Consider the following 20,619-nt stretch of genomic DNA (forward strand, 5'->3'; position numbering starts at 1 on the left):
AAAAGAGTCTGGCACCACCGTCTTGGCATCCACTTTATTTATACGCATTACGGAGATCCTCTCCCAGTCATCTCAGGCCCAGCTCCTGCAGTCTGCCCTCAGAAGAGAAATGCTCCAGGCCCCAAATCATCTTTGTGCTCCTCCACTTGACTGACTCCAGTAGCTCCTTGTCTCTCTTCTCCTGAGGAGCCCTGAACTGGATACAGCGCTCCAGAAGATGAGGGAGAGGCAAAGCTCCAGTGATTTGAGAGCAATTGGCAGGAAACCAAAGCAAGATTTCACACACACGGCGGAGAACCAAAGGATGCGGAAAGCTTTCCAGTTCCACCCTTCATCCCACGTATGCCTTTTTCCAGTCTCAGGTTAGCTCGCACCCCTGGGCTCACCACCCCCCCTGTGCCCACAGCCCCCTGGCGAGACCCGGCGGGGGGAGCGCCCCGGCCCCGGCCCCGTCTCCGCCCCGAGCGGCCGCGGCGGCGGCGCAGCGGAGCGGGCCCGGCCCTGCCCCGGCCCTGCCCCGGCCCGGCCGCGCCGCCATGCTGCCCAACACCCGGTAAGGGCTCTCGGGGCCCGGGGGCTGCGGCCGGCGGGGGCCCGCCGGACCCCCCTGAGCGCTGTCGCCCTGCGGGGCGGGCGGGACTCGCAGCCGGCCAGCGGTGAGGGGTTGTAGCGGAGGACACGCGTGTCCCCGCGGGGCCGGGCCAGCCGAGGGGCCCCGGGCAGCACCTGGGCCCCGGGACGAGCAGTTCGGATCGTACAGGGGATTTGAAGGGTGTTTTGCAAGGGAAATAGTTAGCGGAGGAGTTTAATGTAAATTAGGCACTGTATCAGTAATTTCATATGGAACATTTATATCAAAGTATAATTACTTATTATTACTACTATTGTTGTTGTTATTGCTATTTTTGTTATTATTGTTGTATAGCAATTTGGTCTTCTAGTAGTGTCTTAACCTGGCAGTCAAGTTTTCTTCCTGTGCAGGATCGTAATTTAGAGGTGTTTTCTGCCTTTTTGGCTTTTTGGAGGCCAACATTGCTAACAGCTGGGAAGATAAGTTATTATTTGATTCTGTGTGTTATAAACAGGATTACGAAATTCCTAGATTCCTTAATGTGTGTAGGTTGCTTAAAGTGTCCTTGATGTGACCTGAAGGTCTTTATTGGCAGTCATCTGTGTGGGAAATGAACCTATCTTAATGTTTTTCAAGATTGTAGGGCACAGATGTCAATTTGATGTTTTCTATCTTATTATTCAATTCTGATGAAAGTGATGCAGATGTGACTTTCACAATACAGGTCATAAGAAATTTCAGCTGGGCAGATATGCTTTATAAACTTTAAACTATTGGGCTGCTAAGTGAATTAAGAAATAAATCTTTAGTCTTGCGAACATAACTAACTAACCATCACCCTCTGAGCCTGACCAACCAACCAGTTTTTTACCTGTCAGATTGCACATACATCCAGATCATAGCATGATGTCTTAAATATGCAGCAAAAATATTATGATAGTGTTGAAAGACTTGCATTCACCCACTCCATTGAGCAATGGACCTGCTTTTCCTGCCAGTGTAACAGAAGTCTCTAAGCTTTTGATGCCCTTCACAAGCTTCTGCTGCAGGTGAACTTGGGTTTTCCTGATGCCACCCCAGCATGCCCTGGTAATGTTTCTAATTCCTTCTTTGTGGCTTGTCTTTGCACCCACACCTTGTATGACACTTTTGTTGGCAGCTGAATCACAAGTTCCCTGCATACCCCTGCTGATATCAGTCTCCTGGTAAACCTTCTCGTCTTCCTGAGTAGACCGCTCCAGCCCCAGGCAGGGCTTAAAGCCCCATCAGCTTTTCTCTGCTGTTTTCTCCTCCAGGGCTGCCTCCTGTTGGATCCCATTTACTTCTTCCATGACTAAGGTGAATTGTGCTGACCTCATACTGGTTGGTTGAAGGTAGAAACTAGATTCTGGCCTTACTTCATTGAGCTGTACACTTTGACTATTCATATCAAGTATTCCAGACTTGAACTTTTCTCACTGTGCTTATGACTGAACTCATGGCTGTAGTTTTTTGTGGTTCACTGTTCTGTTTAGATATTTTTCTTGCTGTGCCTTTCTAAGACTCTTAAGATTTTGCTGATAAAAGCAGTTTGAAATGGCACCTTCAGGACCTGAGACCCCTGATCTCAGGTTGACTTCCTGAGATCCTGTAGATGCCTAGCCTTGCGTCTTCAGGGGAAGAGGCATCTCCCCCTTTCTGCCCCATTCCAATTTTCTGCCTTTTGAAAGCAAACATCCTCCTAGAGAGTATTTAAGAGAGAGATGTTCTCAGATTAGAGGAGAAAAAAAACACATCTGAAACATGAGGGGGAGAAGGTTTGGCCCAGTCTGAAAGGAAAACTAATGGGAGCCCAGAGTGTGAGCTTTTGTAACATTTGTGATGTGACATTTGTGATGCAAGCATAAAGTGAAGTTACTGTTGCACATTGTTTATATGAATTATTCAACAGAAGTTAAAAACCTGAACCTCCTGGGTTTTGCTACAGTGTTACATAAAGCAATATAAGCTTTATGTGGAACACTGAAACACACATTCCTTTAATATGGAAAACCTGTTGTCTAAAAGGCTTTATCATTGAACATGTTTGTGGAGTTGATATGTGTCTTCAAAAATTCAGTGATACTGTGTTAGCCAGACAGCTTTCTCAGGGTTTAAAACTTGTTAGTTTCTCTAAGTTGATTGGACCTGTTTATTCGGAGAACCCATTGGACTACACCCAGTTACTGGGAAGCTGTCAAGTGTAGAAGATTTAAGAGAAAAATTGCCATTTCTGAAAATAAAGCTTTTGGCATTTGCATATGACACTGTGGTTCCAGACTTGGTACTTTATACCACGTTGATACATCAGTTTTGTGTTTAGAGCACTGTGATTAATAGAATATAGAGATCTGTGTAGGTGTGTTGTCTTGTTGGAAACTGGCATTTTGTTTGTACAAATTATTCCTTTTCCATTGCAGAATATAGCAGCTCTGTTGTAAAACAGTGTATCTTTTACACTGGATCTCTTTACAGAAAGGGAGAAATGTAACTGGGTGGCCTGTGTAACCTTCTTTATAGTGTTTGCAAACTTGGGATGTGGTCTTACATCAGTGGTACTTTTCTGTAGCTGTAGCCATCCCTTTTGTAGTCCCTGGGCTGTTTTCTTAGTAAAAGGACAAAGGCATTTACCTGGCTGGGAGACTGTCGTAATGACATTTGATCTTAGAGTCTGATAAAAGTCAAATGATTTACAGCTTCTGCTTTATTCTTTTCTTCTTTACCATCCACTTTCCCCTTCACCTTTAGGAAACTGGCAGGATGCACTCTCTTCATCACAGGCGCGAGCCGGGGCATTGGCAAGGCCATTGCTTTGAAAGCTGCCAAGGATGGTGCCAACATTGTGGTAGCTGCCAAGACAGCTGAGCCCCATCCATCTCTTCCAGGGACTATCTACACTGCTGCAGAAGAAAGTAAGTTGTAACAAATGAAGGTGCTGGGCTGGGTGTATACTCGTGCTTAATTACCGTACCTGACTGAAAAAATGCATAGACTCTTAGTTCTTTACTAAAACAAGCTTAGTGCTTCTCTTGCCTCCCAGGAATGCTGTAATGTTACTGTAATGAGGATGGGTATGTGTATATAAATGTAAAAATTCTATGCTACTTGAGGTGTATGAAATAAACATTTGCAGTGTTAATTGTTCCTCATACAATGTGTTAAAAGGTCACACTTTTAAAAGGTCAGAAGTTTGAGAGTGTGATTTTCAGTGCTTGATATGTTGCTTGAAGCAAGTGGATTCTGAGAGATTCTCAGAAGGTTCATATTAGTTGTCCCATCTGAGAGCAAATTTGTAAATATTTAATTTTTAATTTTTAATTGTGCAGTTGAAGCAGCTGGAGGAAAGGCTTTGCCGTGCATTGTTAATGTGAGGGAAGAACAGCAAATCATTAATGCCGTGGAGAAAGCTGTAAAAACTTTTGGAGGTAAGTTAAGGCATGGGGGAAGGCAGGCATTAACAGGCAGATTGTTCAAACAAAAAGGAAAAAGAACTACCTGCCTTATTTATGCTTTTTTTTCTTTAAATGCTAATGTGAAATGGCTTACTTTAAACCAGGGATTGATATTTTGGTGAATAATGCAAGCGCTATCTCTTTGACGGGCACTTTGGAAACAGCAACGAAGAAGGTCAATCTTATGATGGATGTCAATGTACGAGGAACCTACCTTACGTAAGTGCTGAGAGAAGGAAGCAAAGCAATTGTAACAGAATGCATGATGTTATTTCAGTTTTTCTGAGAAATCCGTAGCTGTCTTGCTGCTCTGGCATTTGAGTGCAGATATTCTGTGTGTGCTCATAGGAAATTGCTCAGTTATTGGTCAACTGATTTGAATTAATATTTCCAAGAATTATTTGCAAGTTGGAGTAAACAGAAACCTTATTACTGCAGTCATTAAATGTTCACAAGCCCCTCCATGCATGTAGGAAGAAAAAAGTAATTTGTTTCAAATTAAGCTCCAGCTCAGCTTTATTAAATGCTGATGCTCCTTTATTTCAAGCAAAATGACTACATTTTTGCATACATCAGATCAATATTTTACTTGTCAGTTTTCTTCTCATAAGCTTCTTTCTCATCTTTAGAAATGTTGTATAACCATACTTAAAGGAGAAATGTTAAAGATGTAACTTAATGATCCTAAGTGTTCTCCACCTACTTTCAGCTTATCAGTTCTGTTATTTATTTAAATGAACATACTAAGATTTGATTTCACAGTTCCTGGGGTTTTTATTTTCCACATATTTGGAGGTGGATTTAGCAGGTTGAATCATCGTTACATTTACAGGATGTAATTTAAAGCACCATCTTAAAATGAAGACTTCGATTTTCACAGGGTTTATAAAAAAGCTCATGGAGATTCTCTAAATTCAGATGTTGCTTGGTGTGATCAGAAAGTTTTGTATCAAAGTATTACCACAGAATTATAGAATAGTTTGGGATAGAAGGCACCTTTAAATGTCATCTAGTCCTATCCTCCATCTAGGCTAGATTGATTGCCATTCTCCTTTGTGCAGATCTGTCTGGTTGCAAGCTCTTTATAAATTGCTGAATGGATTCAACTGTATTGCTGTGGCAAGTTCCATCTTCTCCTTCCTAGCCAATATTAACAGTGATTTTATTGATACTACATCTAGCTATTCCAAACTAATGGGGAATTCTTAAAGTGTCCTTTTGGTCCTATTCTACCTTGAAAAGATTAAAATTCAGGTTTTGTTTGCTGCAAGTGGAAGAGCATAAGAAAAATCAGTGCCTCTCAAGGGAATGGTCTTTGTCATTGCTTTTGTAATTCTCAGTTGAGAAAGCCTAGTGAAGCATTTTTGCCTTTTCTTCTCCTTGCTTTGAATGTTGATTCTGATTGTAATTTGTGGAGACCTACTTTCAGTTTAATGTTCAGAAAATTACAATAGCTTAAAAAAAAAAAAAAGTGGATTTTTTTGCCTGTGTAGAGGCAGTGCTAGGGAAGATGCACCATCTTAACAATTATACTTGTTGACATAGAATCATGGAATCATGTTGAATCATGGAATGCATTGGGCTGGAAAAGACCTTAAAACATTGTCTGCTTACAAGCCCCTACCATGAGCAGAGACATCTCCCATGGACCAGGTTGCTTAGAGCCCATCCAGCCTGGCCTTGAACACTTCAGTGGGTGTGGAATCTACAATTTATTAGGCAACCTGTTCCAGTGTCTTACCACTCTCAAAATAAGGAGTTTCTTCCTAATATCTATCTCAACCCACCCTCTTTCAATTTAAAGCTATCCCCCCTTGTTCTCTCACTCCATGCCCTTGTGGAAAGTTCCTCCCCCACCTTCTTGTAGCCCCTTTAGGTACTGGAAGATTGCAGTAAAGTGACTCCAGAGCTTGCTCTTCTCCAGGCAGAATAACTCTCAGCCTGTCCTTGCAAGAGAGCTGTTCCATCCCTCTGATCAGCTTGGCGGCATCCTCTGGAATTATATCAAAGGTCCAATCTCCTTCCTGTGCTGGGCCCCCAGAGCTGGATGCAGGGTTCCAGGTGGGGTCTCACCAGAGCAGAGCAGAGGGGCAGAATCCCCTCCCTCCCCTGCTGCTTACGCTGCTTTGGATGCAGCCCAGGACACGTTTGGCTCTCTGGGCTGGGAGTGCTGATGGCTGAGTCATGTCCAGCCTTTCATTCATGAGCACCCCCTGGTCTTCCAGCAGGGCTGCTTTCAATCTGTTCATCCCCCAGCCTGTGTTGATACTGGGAGTGCCCTGACCCAGGTGCAGCACCTTGTTCATGGTCTTGTTAAACCTCATGAGATTCCCATGGACTCTTCAAACTTGTCCAGGTCCCTCTGTGGATGGCATCCTGACCTTCAGGTGTGTCAGCAGCACCACTCAGTTTGGGATCATCTGCAAATTTGCTGAGGGTGCACTTGATCCCTTCGTCTGTGTCATTGATGGAGACATGGAGTAACGCTGGTCCCAATACCAACCCATGAGGGACACCACTTGTTGCTGATGTCCATCAGGATTCTGAGCCATTGACCACTACCCTCTGGATGCCACTGTCCAACCAATCCCTTATCCACAGAACAGTCTGCCCATCAAATCTTCTCTCCCAATGCTAGATAGAAGAATGTTAAGAGGAATCTTCTCTAAAGCTATACAGACTAAATGACACCTGTAGTGCTATCCTTGTCCAATGGTGTAGTCCTTCCATTGTGGAAAGCCATTTGGTTGATCAGGGAGGACTTTACCAAGGTGAAGACCTTCTGATTGTCCCAAATAATCTCTGTATCATAGGATCACACCTGATTCTAGGAGGATCTGTTCCATGATCTTCCCAGGCATGAAGGTGAGGCTGACAGGTTGGTAGTTCCCAGGGTTCTCCTGTCCACACTTTTTAGGCATTGGTATGTTTCCCTTTTTCCAGACACCTGGATCTTCACCTGATTCTACAATTTTTCAAATACAGAGAGTGGCTTGGCAGCTGCATCATCTTATTCCCTCAAGACTGTGACATGCATGTCATCAGGCCCCATGGGCTTATGTATGTTCAGTCTCCTCAGATGGTCAGAAACCTGATCTTCACTTAAAGTGGGAAGCACTTTGCTGCCCCAATCCCCATCCTCCTGTCCATTTACTTAAGAGGTATGGGAAGAGAAGTTGCCATTGAAGACTGAGGCAAAAAAAGTCGAGTTCCTCAGTCTTCTTGTCATCAGTTGTTACCAGTTTTCCAGCTTTGCTTATCCCAGAGTGCATGTGCATACACTGTCTTTGCCTTCCTTTTCTGACTGACAAATCTGTAGAAGCCCTTCTTGTTATTCTTTGCATCCCTTGTAAAGTTCAGCTTCACTTTGGCTTTCTTCACCCCAAACCTACACAAGTCTGTGCCCCTTTATTCTTCCTAGGATACTTTTCCCTGCTTCCACTGGCTATGAATTTGTTTCTTGTCCTTTAGTTTGACCAGAAGTTCTTGTACTCATCCATGCCAGTCTCTTGCCTTCCTTGCCAATTTCTTGTGCCACTAGATCACTAGCTCTTGTGCTTTATGGAATGTGTCCTTAAAAATCTGCCAGCTCTGTTCTGCTCCATTGTTTCTGAGGGCAGCATTGCAAGGGCTCCTATTGACTAGCTCCTTGAAGATTTGGAATTTTGCTCTTCAGAAGCTCAGGACCCTGACTTTGCTCTTTGCCTGACCCATTTTCTTCCTGACTGTGAACTCCACCAGTGGGTGATCATTGCAGCCCAGGCTGTCTCTCATCTTGGGGTCCCTGACCAGCTCTCATAGGTTTGTGACTGTAAGGTCCAGTATGGCAATCCCTTCTGGCAGGGTTATTACCTGAATTAAGGAGTTATGCTCCATGCATTCTCGGAATCCCCTGGACTGCCTGCAGCTCATTCTGCTACTTTTCCAGCAAACACTGGGTTGGCTGAGGTCTCCCAGCAGGACAAGAGCCTGCGAGTGTTATCCTTCCTGTAGCTGGAGCAAGAAGGTCTCATCAATAGGCTACCCTTGGTCCAGGACCTGTAGTGGCACCAACCACAAGGTTCCCTTTGTTGCCTCAATCTATGTTTCTTACCCACAGTCTTTTACCTGCTCATTGTTGTTCTTCTTCAGTTCATAGGTCGTTCTTTAGAGGTGGTTCATCACATTTAATCCACTTCTTGATGCAGAGGGAAACCCCTCCTTCTCTTCTTCCTCCCCTGTCCCTTCTGAACAGCCATCAATAGCTGCAGTTGAATAATGGGATTCATCCCACCAAGTTTCAATAATGGCAGCTAAGTTTCTTGGTTCCTATGCATTAAGAAATGAGGCATCTCTTAGTGAACCTGCCATTGAAAAGAGTTGAACCCGCAGGACAGTTCAGGAGGTGGTATATTATTTACTTTACTACTATGGTGATTTTGCTATTGAAGGTGTTGAAGTTTTCCCCTTTGTGGCTGAGATTATGTGTGGGTCCTGTGGGAATATATGAATAGTTGGTGACTAGTGTGGTGAAGTTTGAAACTATGAAACTTGATTAAAAATTCTCAAGCAGAGATCAAGTACAAACATGTACCCTAGTGCTAGAAGTGAATTCAAAAGACAGTTTTTGGAAAGTAAAAGTTCCATTTTACAGAGATGTGTAGATTTGAAGTAGAATTCTCTTAGAAGAGAAGAGGTTCTCAGTTTTCTTTGTAATATTTGTAATAGCATTCTGCTATGCAGTACTATTTCTTCAACATGGTTTTAAAGAAGAAATAGGTATGGGATTAGAAGAGAATATTTTTATGACTAAATTATGCTCTGCACTGCTGATTTTGGTTGTTGCCTTAGAGTGTTTTGTTGCCCCTACCACAACTATTACAAGAAGATTATGGCTTATGAGTATCTGGAAAATTAGCTTTTGTCAAAACTGATGCACTGGTTGGAGAATGTGGTCCAATTTGCAGGAATGAATACTAGGCCTAAGTGATCTGCGACAGATACTTTCTGTTGTTCTTTACATCAGTTAAATACTTGATACAAGAAGAGACTTTTTCTTGGGCTGTTGAGAAAATACTGGTCTACTAGTTTTGTTTTTACTGTAATTATAGGTGTATATATAATTGTATATATAAATTGTATATATAATATGTATATATATAAAAAAAATAAGAGGTGACTGATACGTCTGAATCCATCTTTCAGGTCTAAAGCATGCCTTCCTCACTTGAGGAAGAGTAAGAACCCCCATATCCTGAACCTTAGCCCACCTATGAATCTGAATCCCATGTGGTTTAAAAATCATTGTGGTGAGTAGCATTCAGAGCCTTTGTTGCTATTTTGCGAGAAACATATAAGTACCTGGTGAGGTGTGCAGTAGTACCAGTGCAGAGTGGCAGATCTTGTACCTAGCAACACATACAGACTGGCACTAATGGTTCCTCAAAGCATTTTGTAACTGACCTACAAAAAATTGTTTTGTGAGAAAATGTAGGGCAGGTTTCAAGGCATCATCCATCCTTTTGGTTTTCAGGTTAAGTCTGTGCTTTTCTATGGGAATTGTTAGGATTACAAATTCTCTGCTCCAAATAGAGACTGAAACCCAAAATTAATTTTCTTACTGATTCAGCTTCATGGGTTTTGGGGGTTTTTTGTTACTATGGATGAAGCTCAATGTTGTCTTTTAATATGGAAATTATTTTGGGGTGGAAAAGAACTCCATGTTATCTTGAAGTTAGTGTTGCTCATTTTAAAACTGTAGCAAAAGTTTTCCATTTTGGACACTTGTCATGTTTCACTCCAGCAAGTTCCAGTTCTTTCCCCCGGAAAGTTTCTCTTCTCAAAGTAGATAGGTAACAAGGATATAGATTTCCTGTCCCCCACTTTTTTTTGTCTACAGAGACTAGTTTGGCCCTTAACAGCTAATATGCCTTAGGCATCTTTAAAAAAATTGATCACTCTTGTCAGTGTGCCATGTATAAAAAAATCACCATGCAGCTAGGCTTCACCTTTATTTTTGGCAGGACATGTGAAGCTTTCATTTTGTTTGCAGTGAAAAGATGACAGACTACAGTTTGTATCTGATGGAGATGGCAGGTAAAAGGGAGAGATTTTGACTCTAGGAAAATAATTTTTTTCTGAAAGCCCTGAATTTTTCATGTGAACCAATTATCTGTTTCATCTGCATTTCCTAATTAAAATTATATTTTACATAGAGTGTAAACTTTTTTTAAAATTTATTTTTAATTTATATTATTTTTTATTTATATTTATTTTTTAATTATTTTTTTCACTTCTTGTCTTAGCTTATACCATTTCTAAATATGGGATGTCCATGTGTGTTTTGGGAATGGCTGAAGAATTTAGAGGAGAAGTTGCTGTCAATGCTTTATGGCCTAAAACAGGTAATTTTTTTTTTTTTAAATATTACTGAAATACTTACTTTCTGTATTTTATTTGTTAAAGCTTGTTTTATTTGACACTGAATATAGTTCAGACTTCTTCTGGAATAGATTCAAGTGACTGAGTAGTTCTTTTACATATTATTTTTTCATCCTGCATGGGTTCTGGTTTTCATTGCTAGTTCTCACTAGACTATTACCACTTTGATCTAAACTCATCTTCAGCTAGTTCTAAACCACACAGTTGGTTGAAGCATGTGTGTAGTGTTTGGCTTTTCTGTGCTTTTTCTGATGCACCCAGTGTTTTGGTTTGGACAGAATTACAAAAATAATTGTATGCTTTAATGAGTGGATATTGAACATCTGTGTATGTAGTACTAATTAGAATTCCTTGCTAGTTAAACTGTGAGAGCTTACTGACAAGACAGATACCTCTCTACATGTGTAAATAATTTTCAAAAGGCCTATTCCTAGAAATTTTGGCACAGTGCAGTTCTGTGAAGAGTCATTCACAGAACCATCTGATTGTAAATTACAAGAAATTAAAGAGCTCTCCGGAAGAAAAATACTCTCAATGCTTCCATGTTGTATTAGCTTCAGTTTTTTTTGTGTGGGTCAGTGAGGATAAGGGCTGCTGTTTGAGGTCTAGCCAGCTGTTTGCCAAGGAGTCCAGTCTCTTTTCCCCAAATTTATCTATGTGCAGAAATGTTAATGAGTGTTAAAATCAATACTAAACAGAGGGTAATCCTGCCCTTTAGTGGTATAAGTCCAGTCACTGTGTTAGAAAACATTACAACAGTGTTTATTTCCTCAACAACTGCAAGCAAGGAAGAAGGAAGAGGAGATAAAAGTATAAACTAAGATCCTTTTCTGATGATGGTACTCCAGTTTAAGAAGTGTTTGTACACAGACACTTTGCAATGTTTTCCTGTTAGGAGTTGCAGGCCTCTTTTAACCTTTAGTGGGAACTGGAACTCTCTGACCTCCTTTCTCTAAAATGAGAAATGTGAGGAAAACTTAACTATTTCAGACAAAATCAGCCAAATTTCTCAACTTGAGTACAGTAGGTGATCTTCATTTGAACAGTTGGGTTGGTTTGTCTGACTTGGTCCTTTTTCATTGGTCTGGATACTTGCATCTTAAATGATTCTAGCAAATGGATGCCTCATAGTTCTGCTCACTCTATGAGTTCTACCCACAGAAATATTTTTGTTAGGGATTGACTTCTAAAATTATAATTATATCTTTCATGATAATTATATCATCATGTAACCTATACTATTTTGAAGAACAGTAAGGTCTTCATCTTGTGATGTACTGAAGGCAACTACACACATAACTTAAGAATACGGATTGCCTTGTGGTGAAGTCAAAGTTCACCTTTCAGAGATCAAATGTGTGTTTTTTGGGTTTTCTTTTGTATTTCTGAGGAATTAAAAGAAATGTGCATTTGTTAACACATACTTGCTTCTTAAGTGCCCCAGGAAAACATCAAAAAATTTTCAATGGAGATTTCCCAGTATCTGTGTCATCTGGAATGGAACCATGAAACCTGATTCTTGGTCTTTAGCTCCCTAGATCCCACTCATCCCCTCTGTATTCTCTTTAAAATGGCACTGCTAAATGGATTTTATATCTCCTCAGAAGCCAATAAGTGGAAGTAACTTGGTTTCTCATTAACAAAGGTGACCTTTTACCTACTATTGTGTGGTTTTTGGTCATTGACTGATTTAGCAATGTATATTGCCTATGAGAGTTAGGCATAGTAAAGGAATTAATCCAGAGTATCTCATTCCGATAGAGAGACATGAAACTGCAGATAACCAATTTCACTTTTTTTTTCATGAAAAGGGTGTTACAAGATTGCCCGTGTCTTGTAAGTGCACATATTCATATACTGCATAGACACATTATGTGGCTCCTACACAGCTTTCTTATTCTGAATGTGCTGGGAAAAACATCCACTACTATTGTGGAAATGAGTCAGTGGTTTTATGAGTCCTGTTAAAAACTAAAGAATTTTTTTCTGCAGAGACCAGCTGATTATACTAGGTATTTATTTTGCAACGTGGCTGTTTCCCCCATCCATCTGAATAATTTGACCTCTTTTTTTTTCATGGCAAGGGAAAAATTAACCTGTGAAAATTTCTCTCTCCCTACCACAACGGAGATATTTTCAGATGGGTGGCTAACTTTATAAACAGAAGTTACATTAAGTCTTATATCACATAGTTGAATAAATTATTTCTTTCTAGTTTTGGCATATGCTGCAGCACTCCAAGTATCAGTAGTAGTACCTGTGTCTCAGATGTGGTCTGGTATTAAAGAATGTCTAAGATGGTACTAATAAAACTTCTATAAAATCTGACATCCTTAATGTGGGGAAGCAGAAAACCGAAACCAAATACAAATACAGTTGTATCTTTCACTTGAGCATTACATTTCCACTGTGTCCTTGGTAACATACCCCTACCTGCTAAAATAAGAAGAGAACACAGAGTGAAGCTAATACTTGTTCCCCACATGATCCTGCAGAACATGAGGCTTGGAAATGCAGGAAGATTCAATTTTCAGATGAAAACAATATATATTCTAATAAATGCTTTTTTTAAAATAAAAATTCCTCTATGTGAGATGCTACAAGGAAATCAAAAAAAGTAATTAAGCTTTTTATAAAATCAAAGGTATACAAGCTGAGCTTTTCATTTGCAGAAATCATGCCTGCTCATTCAGTGATGCCTCCATGAAAACTGATGTGACATCAAGCATAAAAGATCATAATGTGTGAATTCTTGAGTACAAAAAAACCATGCTTTGGAAAGGTTTATCTTCCAAAAGTTAAAAAGTTAACTTTCTTGCCATTATCCAGAGAATCAGTGTTACAGACTTCCGGGGTATCTGAAATACAGTTGCAAAGTTCCTAATTTAAAAGCCCACTATCATCTCACACAAGTGTGTTTACCCTCAGTGTTAGTATGGATGCCAGGATCGGTTCATTAATCTGATTCTTTGAACACATGAAGGTATGTTGGTAATAAGAAGCCAGAGTTCTCCATTTATCTAAAAGTAAAAGAGGACATCTGTCAAAAGGGCAAAGGGCAATCCTGTCACAGAGAGTGCAGAGGAATAATAGAGGTGTCCTGGGACAGAACTGGGAGTCAGTCTTTCGATGTGCATTAGAGGCAAACCCACATCACTTGATATGAAATGAATGTAGTAATATGAGCCGGACTATGAGGCAGTACTGTTTGAAACCTTTTTGCTTCAATCTATGCAGATAGGGTGACTGTGCTTAGAAGAATAATAGTTAATAGTAACAGAGAAATGGCAGACCTGTGGGCCAGGAAAAGGGAGCAGCTTAATGAATCCTCAGAATAAATATTTAAGCAAACAGAACTTGTTAAATTTCATCATAGTATTTGACTATTAAATATTCTCTGAACTCTTGGTAGTTATTAAAAAAAAATCATGCAGAGCAGATACTACTTCAGAAGATCAATAAAAGGCAAATTTATTGACTTTCTTAAAGATGAGAAAAAGACTTAGGTAGACCTACATGTATGTACAGTATATCTATTTGTTACTTTTTATTTAGATGTGTACTTACAGCAGTTCAGTTGATTTGAAAAAAAAGAAGCTGAGGTTGCTTAATGGTAAATGAAACCTGGAAGCTAATTCTCATCACAGAAGACTAAAGTAATGAAGTCAACAGGGCCATCTACACACTTGACACTCTCCTAGAAAATACTCGGACAGGAGCTCTCAGCCCAGTGCTGAAGACTTTTTCCTAGTACATACTTTGAAAGGTGAATGAATGATCCAGCTCAGGATACACGTGTCCTGCACAGTACCTGGGTTTTTTTTGCTATTTAAGGAATGTTGGGATCATTTCTGTAATCAAAATTGCTGTTACTTTGTGTGGAATGGAAGCACTGAAAGGAATACAAAAATTTGGTTTATTCTTCTGCTTCCCTGATCTTCTGGCCTGATATGTAGGAAAGGATTTGTGAATCTGTTTCAAAACTTAGGGCTAGAGTGTTGAGTTTTAAATAGCAGATTGGAAAAACTAATGAGGCAGAACATAAGAGGGAAAAACAGTAAGATGCCAAGTGTCAAAACCTGCAACCAGTCAGCCTTTCATGGAATAGGATAAAATAAATGGAATGGATACCTCAGTCTGGAAGAGCAAATCACAGATTTAAGACAGCAACATGCCACAATGTTAGTAAGTCCTATGGTAGAAACATAAAGACTAGTGGAATGGCATAGAAGTAATAGAATTGCTTAGTAAAAGAATCAGAAGCCTAGGCAATGTGGATTTTATTCTTAGGTCTAACACAGCATTTCTGTGAAAAATTGAACAAGTAATGTGAGGTTTTCTTATTGTTTTCTCACTAGCTTAGGAGCTCATGGGAATTACCAAAAGACTAAAAGTAAGCATCAAGACTTTCAGTGTGATAATCACCAAAACTAATTCTTCTTTATAACTGATGTGTCATACATTCACTTTGAGGAAAACCATTGTCCTGTTAATTTTTCATGTCCTGAACAACTGGTGAAAACTGGTGGGCTGATGAATATTTAGAGGTGTGTGAATGTCATAGTGTTCTGGCCTTTTTGATTCCTGTGATAGTTTCATGGATTTTTACTGTTGCTTGTGAAGAATTACTTGTTGGTTGGTAGTATTTCACAGCTTCTGTCTTCCTAGAATTTCCTTTTGCCTGAAAGGAAAATAAAGTTTGTTTACTTGTGGAAGAAATGAGAATTGCATGTCATCAGTGTTAAAGCTTTGTTTTCTTTCCCTCCAAACTTTCTAGCCATACATACAGCTGCTATGGATATGCTGGGAGGAGCTGGAATAGAAAAACAGTGCAGGAAAACAGACATCCTGGCAGATGCTGCATATTGCATTTTGACAAAGCCAAAAACTTTCACTGGGAACTTCATTATTGATGAAGTTCTGCTGAGAGAAGAAGGAGTTAAGGATTTTGATGTTTATGCAATTGCACCAGGTAAAAGAGATCTTTAAAGGTGAGAAGTTCAAGAAGGAGGGAAGGATATATGGAGAATATTAATACAGTTTTGTTTCCCAGGGTTCTTGAATTAGTTTATAAAAAATGTTGCTTTGCCTCAGCTTTGAGAACATGCCTTACTGGAAAGCCCATATGTATCCAGAGTTTAATAATTAAATGCCTATTAAATTAAATTAAGAAATTCTTTAATGAAAGGAAAATCTACCTGCACTGTAGATGTTTATTTAACGGCTCATGAGATAGATTCTTATCTACATTTTTTCTTCTGTGATGTTCTTCATTGCAACCTTGGAAGCTTTCTAGGTCAGATTTTAAATGAACAAAACTCTAAACATCCTACTTCATGCTATGCTTTTCCTTTAAATTTACTTATAAACTGAGATACAGTACTACTTGACTGTAGTTTCAGATGAAATGGATTCTTTCTGTGTAAATCCAATTGACATGGATTTATTATTACACTTTTCCTCCCTCTTAGGTCACCCTCTGATGCCTGACTTCTTCTTAGATGTTGAAATTGACACTACAGCTATGAAGCAAGAAAGAGATGGTAGGGAAAACACTGTGTGTACAAGTCCATAATTTCCATAATTAATTTCATTTCACAGTAGTGAATGCCCTCTGTTTTCATTTTTTACTCTATAATTTGGACTCGACTCAAGCATTTTAGCAAAAACCCTTTTCTCATTTGGAGAGTAAGATTTATAGAAGTGACTGTGTAGTCAAAACTGGGAAAAAACATACCTCCTGAAGAACTTTGATGGTGTAAAATGAGTACATTATTTTGAATAATTATATTTTAATAATCTGAATTATGGTAGTAGGAAGGTCACAGGTAAGTTTTGCTGGAAAAAGAAATTATACTGCAAACAGTATATTTTGCAGCAATATCTCCTTTACATTGCTCATTTATGCCAAAGAATATGACATAAAGCCTCCATGGCTTCTTACATGAAATGTGCACAATGTACACAATGAAAATAACTCTTGGAATAAATGTAGAAATTTTTTGAGAAAAGGGTTGCTTTTGCTTTTTCAAAAGTATTTTATGTCAAGGTGAAGGGCAACTAAGAATGCTGAGCTGGATTTATATGAGTGTCAAAGTGGGGATAAGGCCAGGGCAGAGGAGGCAAACTTGGAAGTGTTCCTTTCTGTTGGAAATACTCCTTGGGCAGTCACACTTGGACCATTCTGCCAGGGGCAAATGGTGTTAGTTCTTTGGGCTCCCAGTGCAGGTTATTTTGTAGGGACTCACGCAATAGACCTAAGTATTTTTTGATACTGAAAACACCTAGGAGACTTTAAACAGGATTTTAAGGGGCTGTTCAACTTGATTGGCTTTGTAAATTGCAAAAGATTTCCTTTATTGTTAAATGTGCATATTCACTGTGGTGAAGTAAACCACTGATCAAAGCAGTAAATTGATTTCCACCTTAAAAGCCTTTGCAGAAGAATTTATGAAAATACGCATGTTCTTTCCAAGATAGACAAGTCAGAAGTGTTTTGGGGTGAAAGTGATGGCAATTAAAGACACTGATTTTTTCTTTTTAATGTTGTCAGGAGTAGTGTATGGATTACATTACAAAACTGTTGTGTGAGCATCTGTAATGAGCTGTGAACAGTCAGGATTAGAATTTTACTGTGATTTTATTTTCAATTTTCTTTTGATCTATCAGGAATCGAAATTTATTACAGAATTACATTTAGTGATATACACCTACTCAGATTCCTGGGTGGAGAAGGCATCCTTTAACACTGTTAAAACTGAAATGGTAAAATATGAATTTTCCCTACTTTGAAGCTTAAATCTTTTCAAATGGAGTTCTCTGCTTATGTTTCTGCATTCATTTGTAAAGTGATTTGCATTTGAAAGAGAAAAGTAATCTTTCTCATAGGTGCTGCCCAAGAGGAGAAGAAATTAAGTGGATCCCAGCAGGAAGGAGCAGATGGAGCGAAGGTTAAGACAGAATCTGCTGCAGCCAAGCCATCGGGTCCTGTTGCAGAGACATTCCGAGTTATTCAAGGGGCAGTGACTGAAGATCATGTGAAAAGTACTCAGGGTGTCTTTCAGTTTGAGCTGTCGGGTAAGACCATTGCTTGTGCAACCTTGCCTAGCAAAAGGCACTGGGCATTTTCAAACAGAATCACTTTGGAAGCTGTCCCAAAGCAGACCGGCTCCTCTTCTCTTCTGTGTGACGCTCCAGGCCCACCCGAGCGGGCGTTGGGAGCCGCTGCCCTCGTGCCGCACGCGGAGCCTCTGTCCCGGCTGGCACAGGGCTGGTGTGGGAACAGACAGGGCGCTCTCGGGGCCAGGGGAGAAGTGCCACCAGCTCTGTGAGCAAAGCGCAGCCTCTGGGCTGTCCTGCCCATGGCCCCGGCTCGAGGGGCTTGGGGCGTCACAGGGGACAAGCGGCGGCTCCTTGCTGAGCATCCACCACAGAACCGCTGCAAACGCACTCGGCTGCGGCCGTCTGGCAGGGGCAACAGAGAGGGAGGGCACAGCGCTCTCACCTGGGCGCTGCCTTCTCACCTCACTTCACTCCCTGTCCAGGTGACGGTGGAGGCACTTGGTATATTGACCTGAAGACCAAGGGTGGGAGTGCTGGCTTCGGAAAGCCTCCGGTGACAGCCGATGTGGTTATGAGCATGTCGAGCGTCGACTTTGTGAAAATGTTCACAGGTGAGGGACAAAGACCTTTGTCAAGGGACACAGCTCCCAGGGCCCAGAAAAGCTTCTGCTGATGGGGGAGTAGAGCAGCTTCTTGCTTTGTGATCTGGGATTGGAGGAACTTTCAGCTTTTTGTGGCTCAAGGGAAAGTGCAGGCGGGAACTGCTTGGATTTTTCTGCACTCCTGTGTCCTGTGAAGAGGAAGAGTGCAAAAGGTTACACTGCTTTTATTAACCAGGTGCTGACATTTTAGCAGCCCGTGCATCTTCAAGAAGAATCCAGTCAATGTGTTGGACTTGTGCTCTGCACAAGTCTGAGCAGTGTTTCCTAAATGTGCACTGCTTTTACCAGGACTTGGTACCGATATAGATGCTGAGGTTTCACTGTTGTGGTATTTTATTTTCTTGTGCAAAGGCTTTTTCTAGTTCCTTTGGTATTCTGATGGTTTTGTTTCTTCTTTTTAGGTAAATTAAAGCCAACTCTGGCCTTCATGTCTGGAAAATTAAGGATTAAAGGAAACATGGCACTAGCAATAAAGCTTGAGAAGATGCTTTCACAGCTTAATTCTAAACTGTGAGGGGAAACCCATACTAGCACAACAGTGGCCTTTCATATATAACTGCAATGTTGTTTAAAATTTTAGTCCTTTTTTTTCTGATGCAGTATAAGAAATATTGATAAAATGTGAGATTTTTATAGAAGAAATAATTCACTCTGATTAAGAAGGTGTCTATGATTAAACTAATTCCTTCTCAGGAACACTTACGTTCAAGGTGTTTTCTTTATTTCTGCTCCTCTGGGTCAATGTAGGGTGTCTGAAATGAGTTTTTCCCCACATAGTTCATTGTGCACATATCCCATGGAAAAGGTGGGTAGAGCAAATGGCACTCTGTAGATCAATGCCAGAAATGCTGCGCTGAATTTACTTAGCTGGTTTAGAAGTAGAGGTAATGTAGTCACTTTAACAGAGCTTTAATTAGACCTTATACATTCATAACTCATATTTTTCTTTCATGAGTTTATTACCTACATGTGTTCTCATACCTCTGTATTGCACTGAGTTAGGCTGCATGGCCATACGAAGTGATAAGTAGGTTTTCTTCTTATGCAAAGGTACACTTGCACATATGCATGCTCATGTGCTCTCTCTCTCTTCCCCTATCCCCCTACATCCCTGCAGCCAGTCATTTCCCCTTCCTTCCATTTGGCTGGTAAAGATTTAAGCTCACCGGTAAAATGATGCATGCCTCCACTTTGTAAGTGCCCAAGTGCACACATGGGCTGCCACTTCATGTGACAGCATCTGCAAAGCCAGATGGACCAACCTCTTAAAATGTTTATTCTTGGTGGCCAAAAGAACTGCCCAGAATCTGCATCATTCACTCTTCTGAGCAAGCTGAGAAGGTTGCAAGACTTAGGATTTATTTCTTGATTAACTTAGAAGCCCAACTTTTAAAGCCTGTGCTTGTTTAAAATTGCTTATGACCTGCATTGAGAAGGTCACATCTGTATTGCTTTCATCACAGTTCACAGAATCACAGAATGGGTCAGTTTGGAAGGGACCACATTGGGTCATCTGGTCCAACCTCCCTGTTCAAGCAGCTTTGTCCTAAAGCACATTGCACAGAATTGAGTCCAGATGATTCTTGAATATCTTCAGTGAGGGAGTCTCTTCAACCCTTTGGACAGCCAAAAGGTTCCAGTGTGCAGTCAAGGACACAGTAAAAGAGTTCCTCGTATTTGAGTGGAAATTCCAGTTCATCAGTTTTGCCTCTTGGTCTATTGCTTGGTATCACTGAGAAAAGCCTGGATCCATGCTCTTGGCATCCTCCCTTCAGATAATTGCAGATATTGATGAGGTAAGGCAGTTGAATTCTGGTGTAAAACTAATTCACATCTGCCCTGCAGTCCCTGGAATCTTGAAAAACAATTAGGTAGGTTCCTTTCTCACCAGGCAGAAGGGCCAGGGGCTGCTGAAGGAGGGAAAGAGAGGAGCTGGCTTATCCCATGTTGGGCATTATGGTAGCACAGCAAAGGGTGGCTCTAGCCAGGGGGCAGCACCAGTGGGCTGTAATGTGACCACTCCCAGTCCAGCTTGCACATTGGACTGCTCAGCAGCTGCGCTCAGCTGAGCCACCAGCATGGCCATCAGCCTGAGGCTCCACAAGGTCTAACGACCTACCAGTGCCACCAGTCCCAGGGGCTGTGCCCAAAAGCTTCAGGCTCCACTGGGCAGTGTCTGCTTGCCACCCCCATCACGGCATCTGAGTTGGTCACCACTCAGTCCCTGACTGCTGGACTGCTGACCTCAGATTATTATCAATCTGCTCAGATCTGGCAGCTGAAGAGTAACAGAAGTGCTGGCACACACCAGGCCATGGAAGCAAAGGCTGTACATGGGATGGGAGGGGAAGAAGATCCAGCACTGGAAACCGGAGTCCTCTGGAGGGGACCAAACATCTCAAGTGGCAGTGATAATGCATACATAAAGAAGTTT

At 40.9% G+C, this 20,619-nt stretch overlaps 1 protein-coding gene across 1 annotated transcript; it reads left to right on the forward strand.

The window, feature by feature from the left end:
- Positions 1-490: 490 nt before the first annotated feature.
- HSDL2 (hydroxysteroid dehydrogenase like 2) lies at positions 491-18,887 on the forward strand. Its single transcript, XM_005530768.3, has 11 exons — positions 491-553; positions 3,338-3,501; positions 3,916-4,014; positions 4,146-4,260; positions 9,226-9,329; positions 10,326-10,424; positions 15,239-15,433; positions 15,933-16,004; positions 17,350-17,538; positions 18,006-18,134; positions 18,587-18,887. Exons 1-11 carry the CDS (start codon positions 537-539, stop codon positions 18,697-18,699), a joined length of 1,296 nt encoding a protein of 431 aa, XP_005530825.2. The 5' UTR covers positions 491-536; the 3' UTR covers positions 18,700-18,887.
- The last annotated feature ends 1,732 nt before the right edge of the window (positions 18,888-20,619 follow it).

Source organism: Pseudopodoces humilis, chromosome 4 (genome assembly GCF_049639895.1).
Source record: "Pseudopodoces humilis isolate 2021_Gansu_Grassland_sample_001 chromosome 4, ASM4963989v1, whole genome shotgun sequence".
In the NCBI taxonomy this organism is placed as follows: domain Eukaryota; kingdom Metazoa; phylum Chordata; class Aves; order Passeriformes; family Paridae; genus Pseudopodoces; species Pseudopodoces humilis.